General features: G+C 36.5%; 2 protein-coding genes and 1 long non-coding RNA gene across 6 annotated transcripts; 1 reads left to right on the forward strand and 2 right to left on the reverse strand.

Annotated features, from left to right (window-relative positions):
- Positions 1-1,770: 1,770 nt before the first annotated feature.
- LOC111801987 (bZIP protein) lies at positions 1,771-8,275 on the forward strand. 4 transcript variants are annotated; one of them, XM_023686240.2, is made up of 5 exons: positions 1,771-1,965; positions 2,593-3,283; positions 3,914-3,989; positions 5,607-5,733; positions 7,893-8,275. In XM_023686240.2, the coding sequence occupies exons 2-5, from the start codon at positions 2,724-2,726 to the stop codon at positions 7,970-7,972; spliced, it is 843 nt and encodes a 280-aa protein (XP_023542008.2). In that variant the 5' UTR covers positions 1,771-1,965; positions 2,593-2,723; the 3' UTR covers positions 7,973-8,275. The 4 variants fall into 4 exon arrangements, with proteins under 4 accessions (XP_023542008.2, XP_023542010.2, XP_023542011.2 ...); XM_023686242.2 differs by having other exon boundaries at positions 2,606-3,283; XM_023686243.2 differs by having other exon boundaries at positions 2,710-3,283.
- LOC111801988 (uncharacterized) lies at positions 5,848-8,022 on the reverse strand. Its single transcript, XR_002816218.2, has 2 exons — positions 7,883-8,022; positions 5,848-6,161 (listed from the first exon to the last, which is right to left on the reverse strand). It is a non-coding gene; the product is annotated as an uncharacterized LOC111801988 (long non-coding RNA).
- Positions 8,276-9,275: 1,000 nt separating the features above from the next.
- Positions 9,276-12,250, reverse strand: LOC111801820 (vacuolar protein sorting-associated protein 60.1). Its single transcript, XM_023685994.2, has 7 exons — positions 12,010-12,250; positions 11,690-11,841; positions 11,040-11,133; positions 10,404-10,475; positions 10,211-10,322; positions 9,965-10,125; positions 9,276-9,437 (listed from the first exon to the last, which is right to left on the reverse strand). Exons 1-7 carry the CDS (start codon positions 12,076-12,078, stop codon positions 9,384-9,386), a joined length of 714 nt encoding a protein of 237 aa, XP_023541762.1. The 5' UTR covers positions 12,079-12,250; the 3' UTR covers positions 9,276-9,383.
- Between the last annotated feature and the right edge of the window lie 623 nt (positions 12,251-12,873).

Here is a 12,873-nt window from a genome sequence, read left to right on the forward strand (position 1 = left end):
AATGCATATTTAGCTCAAACAGAGGGCTTCTTCCCGAGTATTTTCTTTGCCCATATCGTACTCCGACTTGGTGGTTTCCATTGACTATCTATGGTCGAGAGCTCTCGGATTCCTCACCTTGACAAAAAAAAAAAAAAAAAAAAAAAATTAAACATCGACTTTTTAAATTCCAGATTTGGACTTTTTATTAGCTGGTCCGAGTAAAGCTCCCAATGAAAAATATTGACTTTGATAAAGAAATGATAGCAAGCACGAACTAGGGTTAACTTAGCTATTGGTCTACAATTAAGGTAAGTAGGTCAATTACTGACCGATCAAATCAAACAAAATCGAGCTTGGATAGAACTAAACAAGATTGGACAAGAGTGACAGCTACGCGCAAGATGGTAGAGGAACTGATCATAGGACAACTATGAAATTCTTAATATATATTTTTTATTTAAAACATTTCCTTATTTGATTTGGCCTATACTTAATAAAAAAAAAATCAAATTTAATTTAATTATATATATATATATATATATAACATGTTTTGTTTAAATAATTAATCGACAATAAATTTATTAAGCATGTGTGACATATTATATCAAATATACTAATTTAAATAATATAAAAATACATGCCGCTCACAAAGTCAAACCTTCCTTTTCAAAATATTTTTGGTCAAAGTGTCTTTATCTTTGCTACACTATCTCGAGAGTGACCTATGTTACGTCGAGGAAAATAAACCAACCTATTTATATAATTCTCACTGGAAATTTCCTTTGCCCATATCGTACTCCGACTTTGTAGTTTCCATTGACTATCTATGGTCGAGCTCTGGGATTCCTCACCTCGAAAAAAAAAAATAATAATAAACATCGACTTTCCAATTTCAAGATTTTGACTTTTTACCAGTTAGTCCGAGTAAAGCTCCAAATGAGAAACATTGACTTTCATAAAGAAATGGTAGCAAGCACGAACTAGGGTTAACTAGCTGTTGGTCTACAATTAAGGTAAGTAGGTCAATTACAGACCGCCTCCGATCGAATCAAACAAAATCAAGCTTGGATGGAACTGAAAAAGATTGGACAGGAGTGACAGCGACGCGCAAGATGATAGAGAAGCTGATCATCGAACAACTATGAAATTTTTAATATTTTTTTATTTAAAACATTTCCTTATTTGAAAGTCTATATTAAAAAAATAATAATTGATTTCCTTATTTTATTTAATATTTAATATTTTTTTTTGTGGTAATAACATTGTTTAAATAATTAATTTGTGTGACGTATTAAATCAAACACACTAATTTAAATAATATAATAATACACGCGCTCACAAAGTCAAACCTTCTATATTATTGGTCAAACTGTCTTTGTCTTTGTTACACCATCTAAAGAGTGACCTATTTGACTTTTTGAATATTTATCATTAATTAAAATTTGTCTATTTCCGCACGATTTTTTTTTTTTTTTTTTAAATTTACATTTATCTCAAAGCTTGGAACCGGGACATCAGATTGTATACTAAAAAAAATAAAAGACAGCTAAGATTATAGAACATAATTTGACGTTGACCAAAGAAATATTACGACCGTTTTATAATTATTTAATTTTTTTAAAAAATAATAGATAAAAATAGTGTTAAATTTTAATAAAAATGTTTAATAAAATATTTTAATGATTATGCTTAAAAAAAAAAAAAAGAAAAAAAAAAGCATAAATTTCAAACGAACCCAAAAAAAAAAAAAAAAAAAAAAAAAAGGTGTATTTTAAGCAACATGAATCTAAAATTTTCGTACGCTGCTGCATAGTTGAGTAAATATAGGAGTGGCCGCAAAAGCGGGTTTTGCCGGTGATTTTGGAGCGACTGCTTCGAAGGGAAGAGAGGGAATCTGAATTTCTTCTTCTTCTTCTTCTTCTTCTTCTGATTGATGGTGTTTTCTTCTTCTATCTGAGCAATTACTGCTGCAAAAACGGCGAGGTAAGGCGACAGAACGGAATCAAATTCAAGAAAATGCCAAAACTCGAATTCAAACTTGATGATTCTTATAAATTCTTCGGGAAATTCAAATCCCTTTGTTTTCTTTTTGGTTCACCACTTGAAAATCAGTTCCGAGAGCTTTTCGGTTGTGTTTATTGTCGCTTTGGCTGTTGTTTTCGATTTCGGTTTTCTATGGAGTGGATTGTTTTTTAGTGCGATTTTACTGTTGGATTGTGATTCTTGTTTGAGCTTTGAAAATGTATAATGCAGCTTGTTTTTCTTAGTTGCGTTGATGAATGAGGACCTTATATGGCTTTTTAACTTGTGAGGTTCTGAATTTAGAGTGAGTTTTATAGGCATTTTCTTGTTTTGTGGCTGAGAAAGGGCGAGAAAGAGAGAGAAAACACTGATTTGAGAGTTTATTGGGGGTTTAGATTAAGGTGATTTGATATCTTTTACGTTCTTCACTGTTCTTTGGCTGCAAATCAAGTTTCAGTAATGTGAATGAAGCTTTCAATTGAAGATGTCTGATGAAGATTTTGGGTCATCTTTTGTTGTCGTGAAGTTTATTTGTTCTAAAATTTGATTGTCTTTTGTTTTCACCCGTGATTTCGGCTGCTATTAAAGATATGTTTGCCAGGGAAATGTTTCCTTTTCATATTGTCCTTTTCGTTTCCAACCAAAAACTTAGCACTTTTAAAAGCTAAGAAAGAGGCTGATGCTGATGGGAAACTTGTGATATAGTCCAGTGCCTCACCATGTCAACAAGGCAAACTCACCTTCCTCCTCGCTGTCCGATTCAAAAGAGAACAACTGCGGGTTCAATTAATGGTTCGGTCGCATTATCCCCACCTGTTAATGAATTCTTTCTGCATCGTGACACTCCTTCTTCACAAAGTTCTGTGTTGGAGGATGAGCCTGTATGGCTTGGTGAACTATTGAGCGACTGTGAATCAAATTCGAAAGGAAAACCACTTCGTCGCTCGGCTAGTGACTCTGTCACCCTTTTGGATGGTCTTGCAGACTCGTTGAGGAGTCTTTGTATTGAAAAAGATGTGGAGAATTCAGTTGGCAATGACACTTGTGAACAATGGGATCCATCTTGCATTTATGGACCTAACTCACCTAGGAAAAAATGCAGTTCAGATTTTTCAAACTACAATATGGTTTCTGCATTATCGGAATTTGTTCATCTTCACCATGCTACACCAGTGCACACAGATATTTGTTCGGTTGGCGAGAGCTCTTCTTCAAAGTTAAATGGAGACATTAGCGAATCAGTTAGGGAGGTTAACTCTGATGAAAACGCAGCAAAACGGTCAGATTCTAACATTTTTATTTTCAACTCCTCTGGCATTATTTTTCTTGTTGATTATACGATTAGATCATTATCTTATTCGTTCATTGATGATGCGTTGTTATTTGGTGACGAGTCATGTTACATCTGTTCTTGATAAGATAACGTAAGCAACCATGGTTCCCTCGGGGACATTCGACACAATTGGAAAGATAATGTAAATGACTATAAGTATGAGATCAAATATGCGATGAAGAACCTGTGGCATTCGCCTACACCCGACATGTCACAAAAACGTGCATTGTCTTTCTCAAATCTGAAACAGGGTCCAAGTGTTCCTGCCTTTTTGCCTGTGTCATGCATGACAAGAATTTGTGTTCTTTCCTTTCTCTTTCCAATAGCTTGTTTGTCAAATTAAAAACTGTTTGGAGATACATTGTCCAATTTAAGCTGATGAAATGATACCACTCTTTACATTTTAGTAAATGTATGTATGGACGAGGACGAGTTTAATTTTTGCTATCCACTACTTTGATATATAGATTTTGATATCGAGAATTAAACCTTGATTATTGCTTATGCCTATAGGTCCCTGTTTCTATTTCCAAAAAGTATTGTGATAGGTACACAAGTCTAATGATTTCCCTGCAGGCATAACGGGCAGCGCTCAAGGGTTCGTAAGCTTCAATACATTGCTGAACTGGAGAGGAAGGTTAATGTTCTCCAGGTAATTCCATTGGAACATTTGGGCTAGCCTATGATGATCAACCCTTATTGGACTGATGATACTTTTCTGATTTCTGGTCATTTTTTGCACTATATTTTTTTTATAAGAAACTTGGAGATGCAAAAAGAAAGACAACTTAAGGGGCCGGGGGAGGAGAGACGCCCCTCCCAAAAACAGCTGCTTACAAAAACACCTGGAGAAATGTATTTTTTGCACTATTAGACATCCATCTAGTATAGAATACTATAATTTTGATAATTTATAAGCTGATAAGTAGGGATGTGCTAGGTATCCATGTTGAGGATTGTTGGGAGGGAATCCCACATTGGCCAATTAAAGGGTTGATCATGAGTTTATAAGTAAGGAATACATCTCCATTGGCATGAGGTCTTTTGGGAAAGCCAAAAGCAAAGCCATGACTCCATTGGCATGAGGTCTTTTGGGAAAGCCAAAAGCAAAGCCATGAGAGCTTATGCTCAAAGTGGACAAAATCATACCATTGTGGAGAGTCGTAGTTCCTAACATGGTATCAGAGCCATGCCCTTAACTTAGCCATGTTAATAGAATCCTCAAGCGTCAAACAAAAAAGTTGCTAGCCTCGAAAATGTAGTCAAAAGTGACTCAAGTGTTGAACAAAGTGTGTATTTTGTTCGAGGGCTTCAGAGAAAGGAGTCGAGCTTCGATTAAGGGGAGGCTCTATGGTGTACTTTATTTGAGGGGAGGATTGTTGGGCGGGACTCCAACATTGGCTAATTAAGGAGTTGATCATGGGTTTATAAGTAAGGAATACATCTTGGCACGAGGCCTTTTGGGAAAACCAAAAGCAAATCCATGAGAGATTATGTTCAAAGTGGACAATATCATACCATTGTGGAGAGTCGTGGTTCCTAACAATCCAATCACACAAAACACAAGATCTTAATTTATTGCAATATCAAGACAAACTACCATGTGACAATAGCCTTTTGAGAGGGCTCTCTCTCCCAAAGTCCCACAATGGAAACTTCACTAAAATGACCCCCCAAACTAAGGTCTCCAACACTCCTATTTATGACCTAGATACATCTAACTAATTACCGCTTTGTCCTTACTATTAACATACTAATCTTTCCCATATAACCCAAAGCAAACAATCCCAGGACTCTCACAAGATGTTACTTGGGACCTAGTTAGAATTTTGCTTCTTGGTCTTCCGCCTCTAAAGATCGTTTTCTAAAATCATGGCGTGACCGAAAGTTTTGCCAATTGGGAGTCTTCTTTGTAATCCTTTGTTGTGTGGGGGCATCTCATCTCCCCTTATTGTACTTCCTCTTTTGGTGAGGAGAACTTTTGTTTCTTATTATAAATAAATAAGAAAGCTTTGATTACATGCAAATTACTAATGTCTGCACCTTTCATCTTCGTAGTTGCAGAATTGTTATTTAACAAGAAAGCTTGATGCTCCTTAAAAAAAGTTCTTTAGAAATATGAATGCCATTCTCTTTTGCTTTTTGTTTATAAGAAACTTGAGAACGTGTGGCTTTATCTATGGAGAACGGATGCTGTTTTCTTTTACTGTCATAATATTTCTTGAGAAAAATATAAACCACAGCCAAAAGCTTTCATCTCATTCTGCAGACTGTAGAATCACAGCTGGCAATACGAGTAGCATCACTGCTTCAAGAACGGGTGGCTCTATCGATGGAGAATAGCAAATTAAAGCAGCAGGTTGCAAGAGTTCGACGAGAAAGATTGACTTCAGAAGGTAACTTTGTTTGCCTCTTTCTTCTCATTGAATTCGGTTTGCTTGGAACTTGCAAACAAGCAATTGTCGAGAAATTGTTTTCGTGTATATATAACTTGTTTGCTAAAATTTAACAGTGTGAATTAGATGCTGGCTCACAATAACAAATATTTTGACTATCCTGACATGCATCATGAATTGAAAACTCTCAAATAACAAATAACATGTTGATGTAAAGAGACTACCAAAGAATATAAGGTGGTAAGGAGGATTTTCTTTTATCCTCCCAAAGCCTGCAGCCTGGAATTATAAGGCATCGGGAACGGCCTCTGTCTCCTTCCCGATCCTCCTTTGTTTCTCTAATACTCCTTCCATTCCGCTGCTCTCTTTTTTCTGTCATTTGTTTCTGAGATGTCGTTTTTAGCGAGATTGGTTGGAAGTATTCCATCCTGAGTAAGTGAGTGATTGAGAAAAACAGCTCTAGTACGGCGTTTGATGTTAGATATAAAGGCAGAAGAGTGAGGTTTCCCAAGTCTTAAAGACCACTTTCCATTTTATTCTTATAGTTCCTTAGCCAGCTTACTGGTTTCTCCAGAAGTGTCGTCGTATTCTCTAAGCTATGAACTTCTTTAGGGAACCCTGGACCGTGTCTCTCGGTTGAGAAGACTTCTAACAATCGGCCCTAATCTTCAATTTTGACAACAGTGAAAGGAAAAATGTTGGTGTTCTCTTAATCCCATTCAACTGGAGGTACCAAATCCTTGGTATACATGGATAATAGAGAGACCCAAGACAATATTTAAACAAGTCTTTACTACTTGGCTAGGCCCTTGGAAAAGTTTAAACAAGTGAGATGTTTATGTTTGATGAGTCTTACAAGCCCATTTAGTGGGAAAGGAGCTTAGGAGGAGTCGATTGATGATACCGATGCTAGTCCTTTTAATAACGAGAACTTTTGGAGAGCCTTCTAGGAACTATTCAAAGATCAAACGTGTTTCTCCATTACAAGTCAACTTAGCAGACAATAACAAAGAAACCAGTCGAGTTGACTGAACCTTTAATCTTTATGAGGAGATCTATTGAGGAAGTTTACATTTTACAGAACATGGAGAAGAGTAGTCAAGATATACACAATCTTTTTCTCATCTACTAATGGTTTGATTGAGATTATACCCCTCACTTTTGGAAGATTCGGGGATCCCACGACTAAGCTAGTCGCTCCAGAGATCTCACAGCAGCTTCTGGCTTTGCCAGCAAATGCTGCCTTTTCAATTTTAGTTGGGAAAGAACCTCTACACAGTTCCATTTCCAACTAAAAAAGCAAAAGAGTGAACTACCGTAATAGATCTGAGAAGGCCACCAACTTAACATCTTCCATTAGCGTTAGTTATGAATAATGATGTTGTGTGATTGTGTCTAAGAGTAATGTTTCATCTTGAACAGATTATGGTCAATGAAGATCATTAGTTTAAATGTCTGTGGCCTAGTGTCGGCGAGTAGCTCGGTGAAAGTGAGTATTTTTAACGATGTCTTGATTTAGTGTCCTACTAGAGACCAAGTTTTCTACTTTGATGGAAGGCTTGTTGAACCCATTCGGAGCTCTTTCTCTAAATCGTGCGGGCTGTTCGAATTCTGCAGTAATTTGGTTGTTCCAATCATATTACTTGCTCCCATAATGACTGATTTGGGACGTTTAGGGGCACAAGTTCAAAACATTATACGCTTGAAAAAAGCCTGTGGTATAAGTCGATGATTTAAGAAACTTAGATTTAGGGAACCTGTTTCTGGAGTGCTAATCTTAGAAGCTCTGGAATCAGGCCTCACCACAGGACTATACATGAGTTCGGACATTTTATACCAAACCCATCCGAATACGAACCTAGCAGCAAAATACCCGTCCATTCTCATCGTCCCAACCAGCATATGGGTTTTATTATATTTTTTATATGTTTGGGTAATCGAAGCAAAGGTAAATTTTAGTACGAGTAAGAGTAAGGGATCTAAACTTATTACTGAGATTTCTACCATGATCAAAACTCCCCACAGTGGGAGAATCTTTGTCTTTCTGTCCATTTTCCTATAATGTTCTCACTGATCATCATGGGCAAAAGATCAAATTCATCATTTACTGAATACCATAAATTTTCTTCTAATGATGCTTAAAACTCACCTTGCTACAGGCAGACACCAGGTACTCAAGAAGGAAGTGGAGAAATTGAAGGTTGTATTTGCAAAACAGCAAGTCAAGAACTCATTTTGAGCCATGTTCTCCCGATTCGTTTCTCGGCCGAGTAGTCGGAGGGAAGACCGAACCAACCATCGAAGGATCAACCATAGAATCCATGTGACTGAACTGCTTGCCTCCTGCTGCCATTGGCAATTATTTTCTGCCAATGAAATGAACACTGATCTGACCCCCTAGGATATATTTGCAGGAAAAAAAAAAAAAAAAAAAAAAAAGAAACTTGAACTCCTGATCTTTCTTTCTCATCTTTGCTGTCTCTCTGTGTTTGAAAATGAACCTTTTGGATCGGAGGAAGAAGGAAGGGTTTTGAAGTTGAAAGTTTTTTTTGCAGCCAAAAATTGAAGAACAGATTGAAAAGGAAAGACAGGAAAATGGACCTACAATATAATCTCTCATCATTGTTCAAGCAAATTTTATCTACGCATCTTTTCTTTTTTCTTTTTGGAATTTGAAAGAGAATGATTTATGGCGACGTGTTACCCAACTAGGAATCAAATCCTCAATATTTTACGCATTTTTAGAATTTGAAAGTTTGAATTTTGTGTACTAAATTTGTAATTTATTTATTTTAATTTAAAGAAACTTTAACGGTTCAAATCCACCGTGGGTAGATATTATCCTGTTTAAATTTTTCTTTTCGGGCTTTTTAGAACACATATGCTAGGGAGAAGTTTCCACACCTCATAAAATTGTTTCTTGAGAATGTTTCATTCTACTCCCAATCAACGTGGGATCTTACCATCCGTTGGGGCCCAATGTCTTCGTCAGCACTCATTCCCTTCTCCAATCAATGTAAGACCCCCCAATTCACCCCTTTTGAGGCCCAACATTCTTGTTGGCACACCGCTTCATGTCCACCCCCCTTCAACACCCATCGTCCTTGCTAGCACATTGTCTCATGTCCACCCCTTTTATGGCTCAAACTCCTTTCTCGCACATCACCCAACGTCGATACCATTTGTAATGGCTCAAGCCCACTACTAGCAAATATTACCCTTTTTGGAAAAGGACACCCCCAGTCCACCGGCCCAACATCCAAAGAGGTCAATATGCTAGCAATAGGCTTAAGCCGTTACAAAAACACAAAACAATAATCCGTGACCTCTAACCTTTTTTTTTTTAAAGAAAAAAATAACTTTCATATGTAAATTTTGTTTCTAAATAGGTTAATTAACTTTGAAAATTTGTATAAAATTGAACCATAGACTTAGTTAATTATTGCAATCCCCACCCTCTAGTGTCACTTTATAGCATTAATTTCATGAGGTATACATAATAACTGTTTGATCAGTATAGCCAAAGATTTTAGAGTTCCAAATGATGATGGAAGTGAATAATTAATTATAAGATCAATAAGAATATATCTCTATAAAATCTGCACAACATGTATACAAAGGGGTTCGTTCACTCCATCAGTTTATACCTTTTACCCACGAAGGGATGCGCGAGGAACAGCTGGTAACCCCAATTCATCCTCAGCCTGTGCATCAAATTTAGAACAAAACTCAATGTGAGTGCATATAAAAGAGGCAATTGTAAAGCAACAACTCACTTACAATTATTTATTTATCTAAATGATCGTCATAATTGAGCCCGACTTGCACATCTCAACTATTCTCATTCAAGAACTGCTTAGCCCTAGCTAAACACAACGGTGTACAATCCGATAATAATGGGTTAATGGGTTTTTCTTGTTGATTCATTGATTGTTCTCTTACTTGCTCTGGTGACTGACAAATGTCAACGGTTTGGTTATTAAGGTAACTTGTAGGATATTAAATCTTAGGTAGGTGGTTATCACGGCTTGAACTCGACCTTTTAAGTCACTTATTTGACCTTTATAGACCATTTGGTTAGAACTTGCTTAGATCTTTTCTAGCGGTGTTAAACCACACATGCTAATGAAACTGCATTAGCACATGTCTTGAATCTAAACAAGTACGGGATTATCGACTCAAAGAAGTTGGATTCGGTATATGTCTGAACTGAAGTTTCAGCGATTGTTACCTGTGCATTGGTTCTGCCAGCAGGAACTGCTGCCTGCCCTGTAGGAGCTGAAGGCAAATTGAGTTCTCCTTCCAAGTCGGATTCCTTGTCGGGCTGGAGATAAGATGGAACCCCATCAGCCTCAGTTTCAAATCCCATGTCTGCTTCCAAGGCATCAAGCTCTACGTTCGAAAAAGGCAGTAAAGGCGTAAGCTTCTAGCGTGTCATGTTTTATCAAATTTGAACATTTAAATGGAGCAATCTTACCGCCCAAAAGTTCATCCTCGTCAATGTCATCGGGCACATTATAGCTCCTACCAAGAGTCTCTTGAATTTCATTGCTCACATCCATCATATCCATCATTTCGTCTTGCAAGTTCTGCAGGAAACAGCACAAAACCTCTAAAAAAATGCCATAATTGAACGTAAAGGATGCTAAAAAGAGTTGATTGCTACTGACGTCTATGTCCTGTATCCTCACTGTTTTCATCATTCCTTTCAACTCCTTGTTGGCAGATTTCAAGGCCGACATCTGAAAAACGAAAAAGAAAAACGTTAGTTTGACAGAGTTTAGTCCCCTATTTGATTTGATAAGTACATCCCAGATGTCAATCCCATCAAAAGCTAGACCGATATTAGGAAGAACCATAAGAGAATCTAGATAGACATTTTATTGAACTTCAAGAAATGCCTTCCGAATGACGTTTGTCCCCTACCTCGTTATCTCACGAGGTAGGCAGCCGGTTCCAACTAGACAGGAAAAGCTCCACCTGAACTGCCCTGAACTCTGACCTCGCTACGAAGAAAACAAATTTTCGGCAAGAATTAACTGGGGCATTAATAGGAACCACCTCAACCCAGGTTTCTTGGTCATCTGACCCACATTATAAACACAGAAACTTAAATGCAGGATGTCTAGTCGAACAATTAGCATGCAAGAAGCCAATAAGCTATCCGTTTCAATATCCAAAAGTTTCCTTGATCTAACACCAAATCTCTTTCAAGCCAAATTTGTCATGGACAGCCCAACCTTTTCCTTTTTTTTTTGGGAGGGCGGCAGAAAATGAACAACGATGATCACAAAAAGGATATGTACCGTTTGTTGAGCGTCTTTTATGCCCTCTGAGGCAAATGCAACTTGGTCAAGGTTAAACGTCTGATTGTACAGCATATCACGTTGTCCTTCATACCTGTTCACAAGCATAATTAGTAACATAACAACCATATTTAAAGGTATTGTTATGTAGCACTTAAACCAGCTTCCAGTTTGATAGCTAACATTTAAATATACTAGCTTTCTTACATCAAAATACATAATTAAATTAAGGACAATAAAAGTCTAAGGGGGCACCAATCAGTAGTTACACAGCAAGAAAAAGTTTGAAAAGTGGAACAGAAAAAGGAAAAGAAGTGTGATTCTAAGAATTTTCTGGTAATCTAACGAATTAACTCTTCTTATGTTATAAGCCCTAAGACTACAGAACAAAGTTAGATAACAAAACCCCTCAATGAAACATGATTAAGTAAGCATATATGCTATACTTGAGCCATGATACACGAACAACCCTAACATCCAAGCTTCTGCAAGATCTCAAGATCTGAAGTTCCTAATCAATTCACCGAAACCAACATTCCAAAGTATTCACAACCAAACTACTTATCTTTTAAGGAAATGATCTGCAAATGTCGCACAGAAGAATTTTAAGCAAAGTTACAAAAAGATGTGATAGCACGAAGGGAGCTTACATTCGTTTTTGCTTTAAAACCCTCATCGCTCGAGCTTTAACAGCTTCTTGAGCAGGACCGGGCCTTGTTTTCTTAATCTGCTCCTTATACCTACTGAGTTCGACATCAAGCTTCTTTATCTTTTCATCAACTGATTCGCCTCTTTTATTAATCTGAAAAAGAAGCAACACAGAACGTTGAACCCTAACCAAAACAAATGAATCCAACAAAAGAGAATCAACCAATCCTTCCATAAAATTAAACGCACCAGGCAAAATCAATGCCAACCAAAAATCAAAACCCTAGAGGTAACAAAATTAAAAAAAAAAATGAAAAATTACTCTTTCGGAGGCATCTTCAATAGACGGAGGCGGTTCTTTGTCTTTCTTAACGCCAAAAACCCTCTTCATCTTTCTACTCTTCTTCCTCTTCCTCCGCTGCCGCAAAGATGGAGCAGTTCGACGTCGACTAACTTTCAGAGACGATGAACAACGCCGGAATGTGGAGGAAAATCCCCTGAGAGAGAATTTGCTTTCACTGGAAAAATCGCGATGAGAAACTCTTTACCGTTTCTTGGAGCGGTCATAATAAAGAGACGACCGAGGGAATAATATTCCTGTGCATCCGATTCTATCTTATTGGATGAACTTTAACGGTAATTATTATTTGGTCATGTAATCATTTTATAAATGCCCTTTATATTTTATTCGCGCACGACAATATTATTATGATTAAAAAGAAAATTGCATAAATACCCCTAAATTATTATAATGGTTGCAATTTCGCCCTTAGACTATAATAATAATTGCAGTTTCACCCCTAAAAATTTACACGTCATATAGTGACCATTACATGAGAGTTCAAGGTTTATGGGTGAAATTGCAATTAGTTTAGTTTAAGGGTTGATTTATGCAATTTGGCCTTCTTTTTTTTTTTTTTTCTTTTCATAATGGGTTCTATTTTTTTTTTTTTTTTTTTAACCGTAATGGTCGAGTGGTAAACTTTACTAAATAATGAATTAAGCCGACCCAACCATAATTTTTTTGGTTGGGTTGGTTCATATTGTTCGAGTAATTTATTCAACTTTTTATATTTAATAAAAATAAAATGTTAATTAAAATTTTATTTATTTTTTTATTTTTTTACTTTTTTAGTAGATAAATAAGTAAATATATCAAGAAAAATAAAATATATATTTTTTAAAA

The sequence above is a fragment of the Cucurbita pepo genome, chromosome 9 (genome assembly GCF_057944985.1).
Source record: "Cucurbita pepo subsp. pepo isolate OVF chromosome 9, ASM5794498v1, whole genome shotgun sequence".
Classification (NCBI taxonomy): Eukaryota; Viridiplantae; Streptophyta; class Magnoliopsida; order Cucurbitales; family Cucurbitaceae; genus Cucurbita; species Cucurbita pepo.

Bases quoted from the DNA above. Each gene is read 5' to 3' on its own strand.
- LOC111801987 (XM_023686240.2), top strand. From the start codon at position 2,724: ATGTCAACAAGGCAAACTCACCTTCCTCCTCGCTGTCCGATTCAAAAG. The intron at 3,990-5,606 runs GTAATTCCATTG...CTCATTCTGCAG, and splicing joins GGAAGGTTAATGTTCTCCAG to ACTGTAGAATCACAGCTGGC. The intron at 5,734-7,892 runs GTAACTTTGTTT...ACCTTGCTACAG, and splicing joins AGAAAGATTGACTTCAGAAG to GCAGACACCAGGTACTCAAG.
- LOC111801820 (XM_023685994.2), bottom strand. From the start codon at position 12,078: ATGAAGAGGGTTTTTGGCGTTAAGAAAGACAAAGAACCGCCTCCGTCT. The intron at 11,842-12,009 runs GTAATTTTTCAT...CTTCTTTTTCAG, and splicing joins TTGAAGATGCCTCCGAAAGA to ATTAATAAAAGAGGCGAATC. The intron at 10,323-10,403 runs GTCAGTAGCAAT...TGTTTCCTGCAG, and splicing joins TGAGGATACAGGACATAGAC to AACTTGCAAGACGAAATGAT.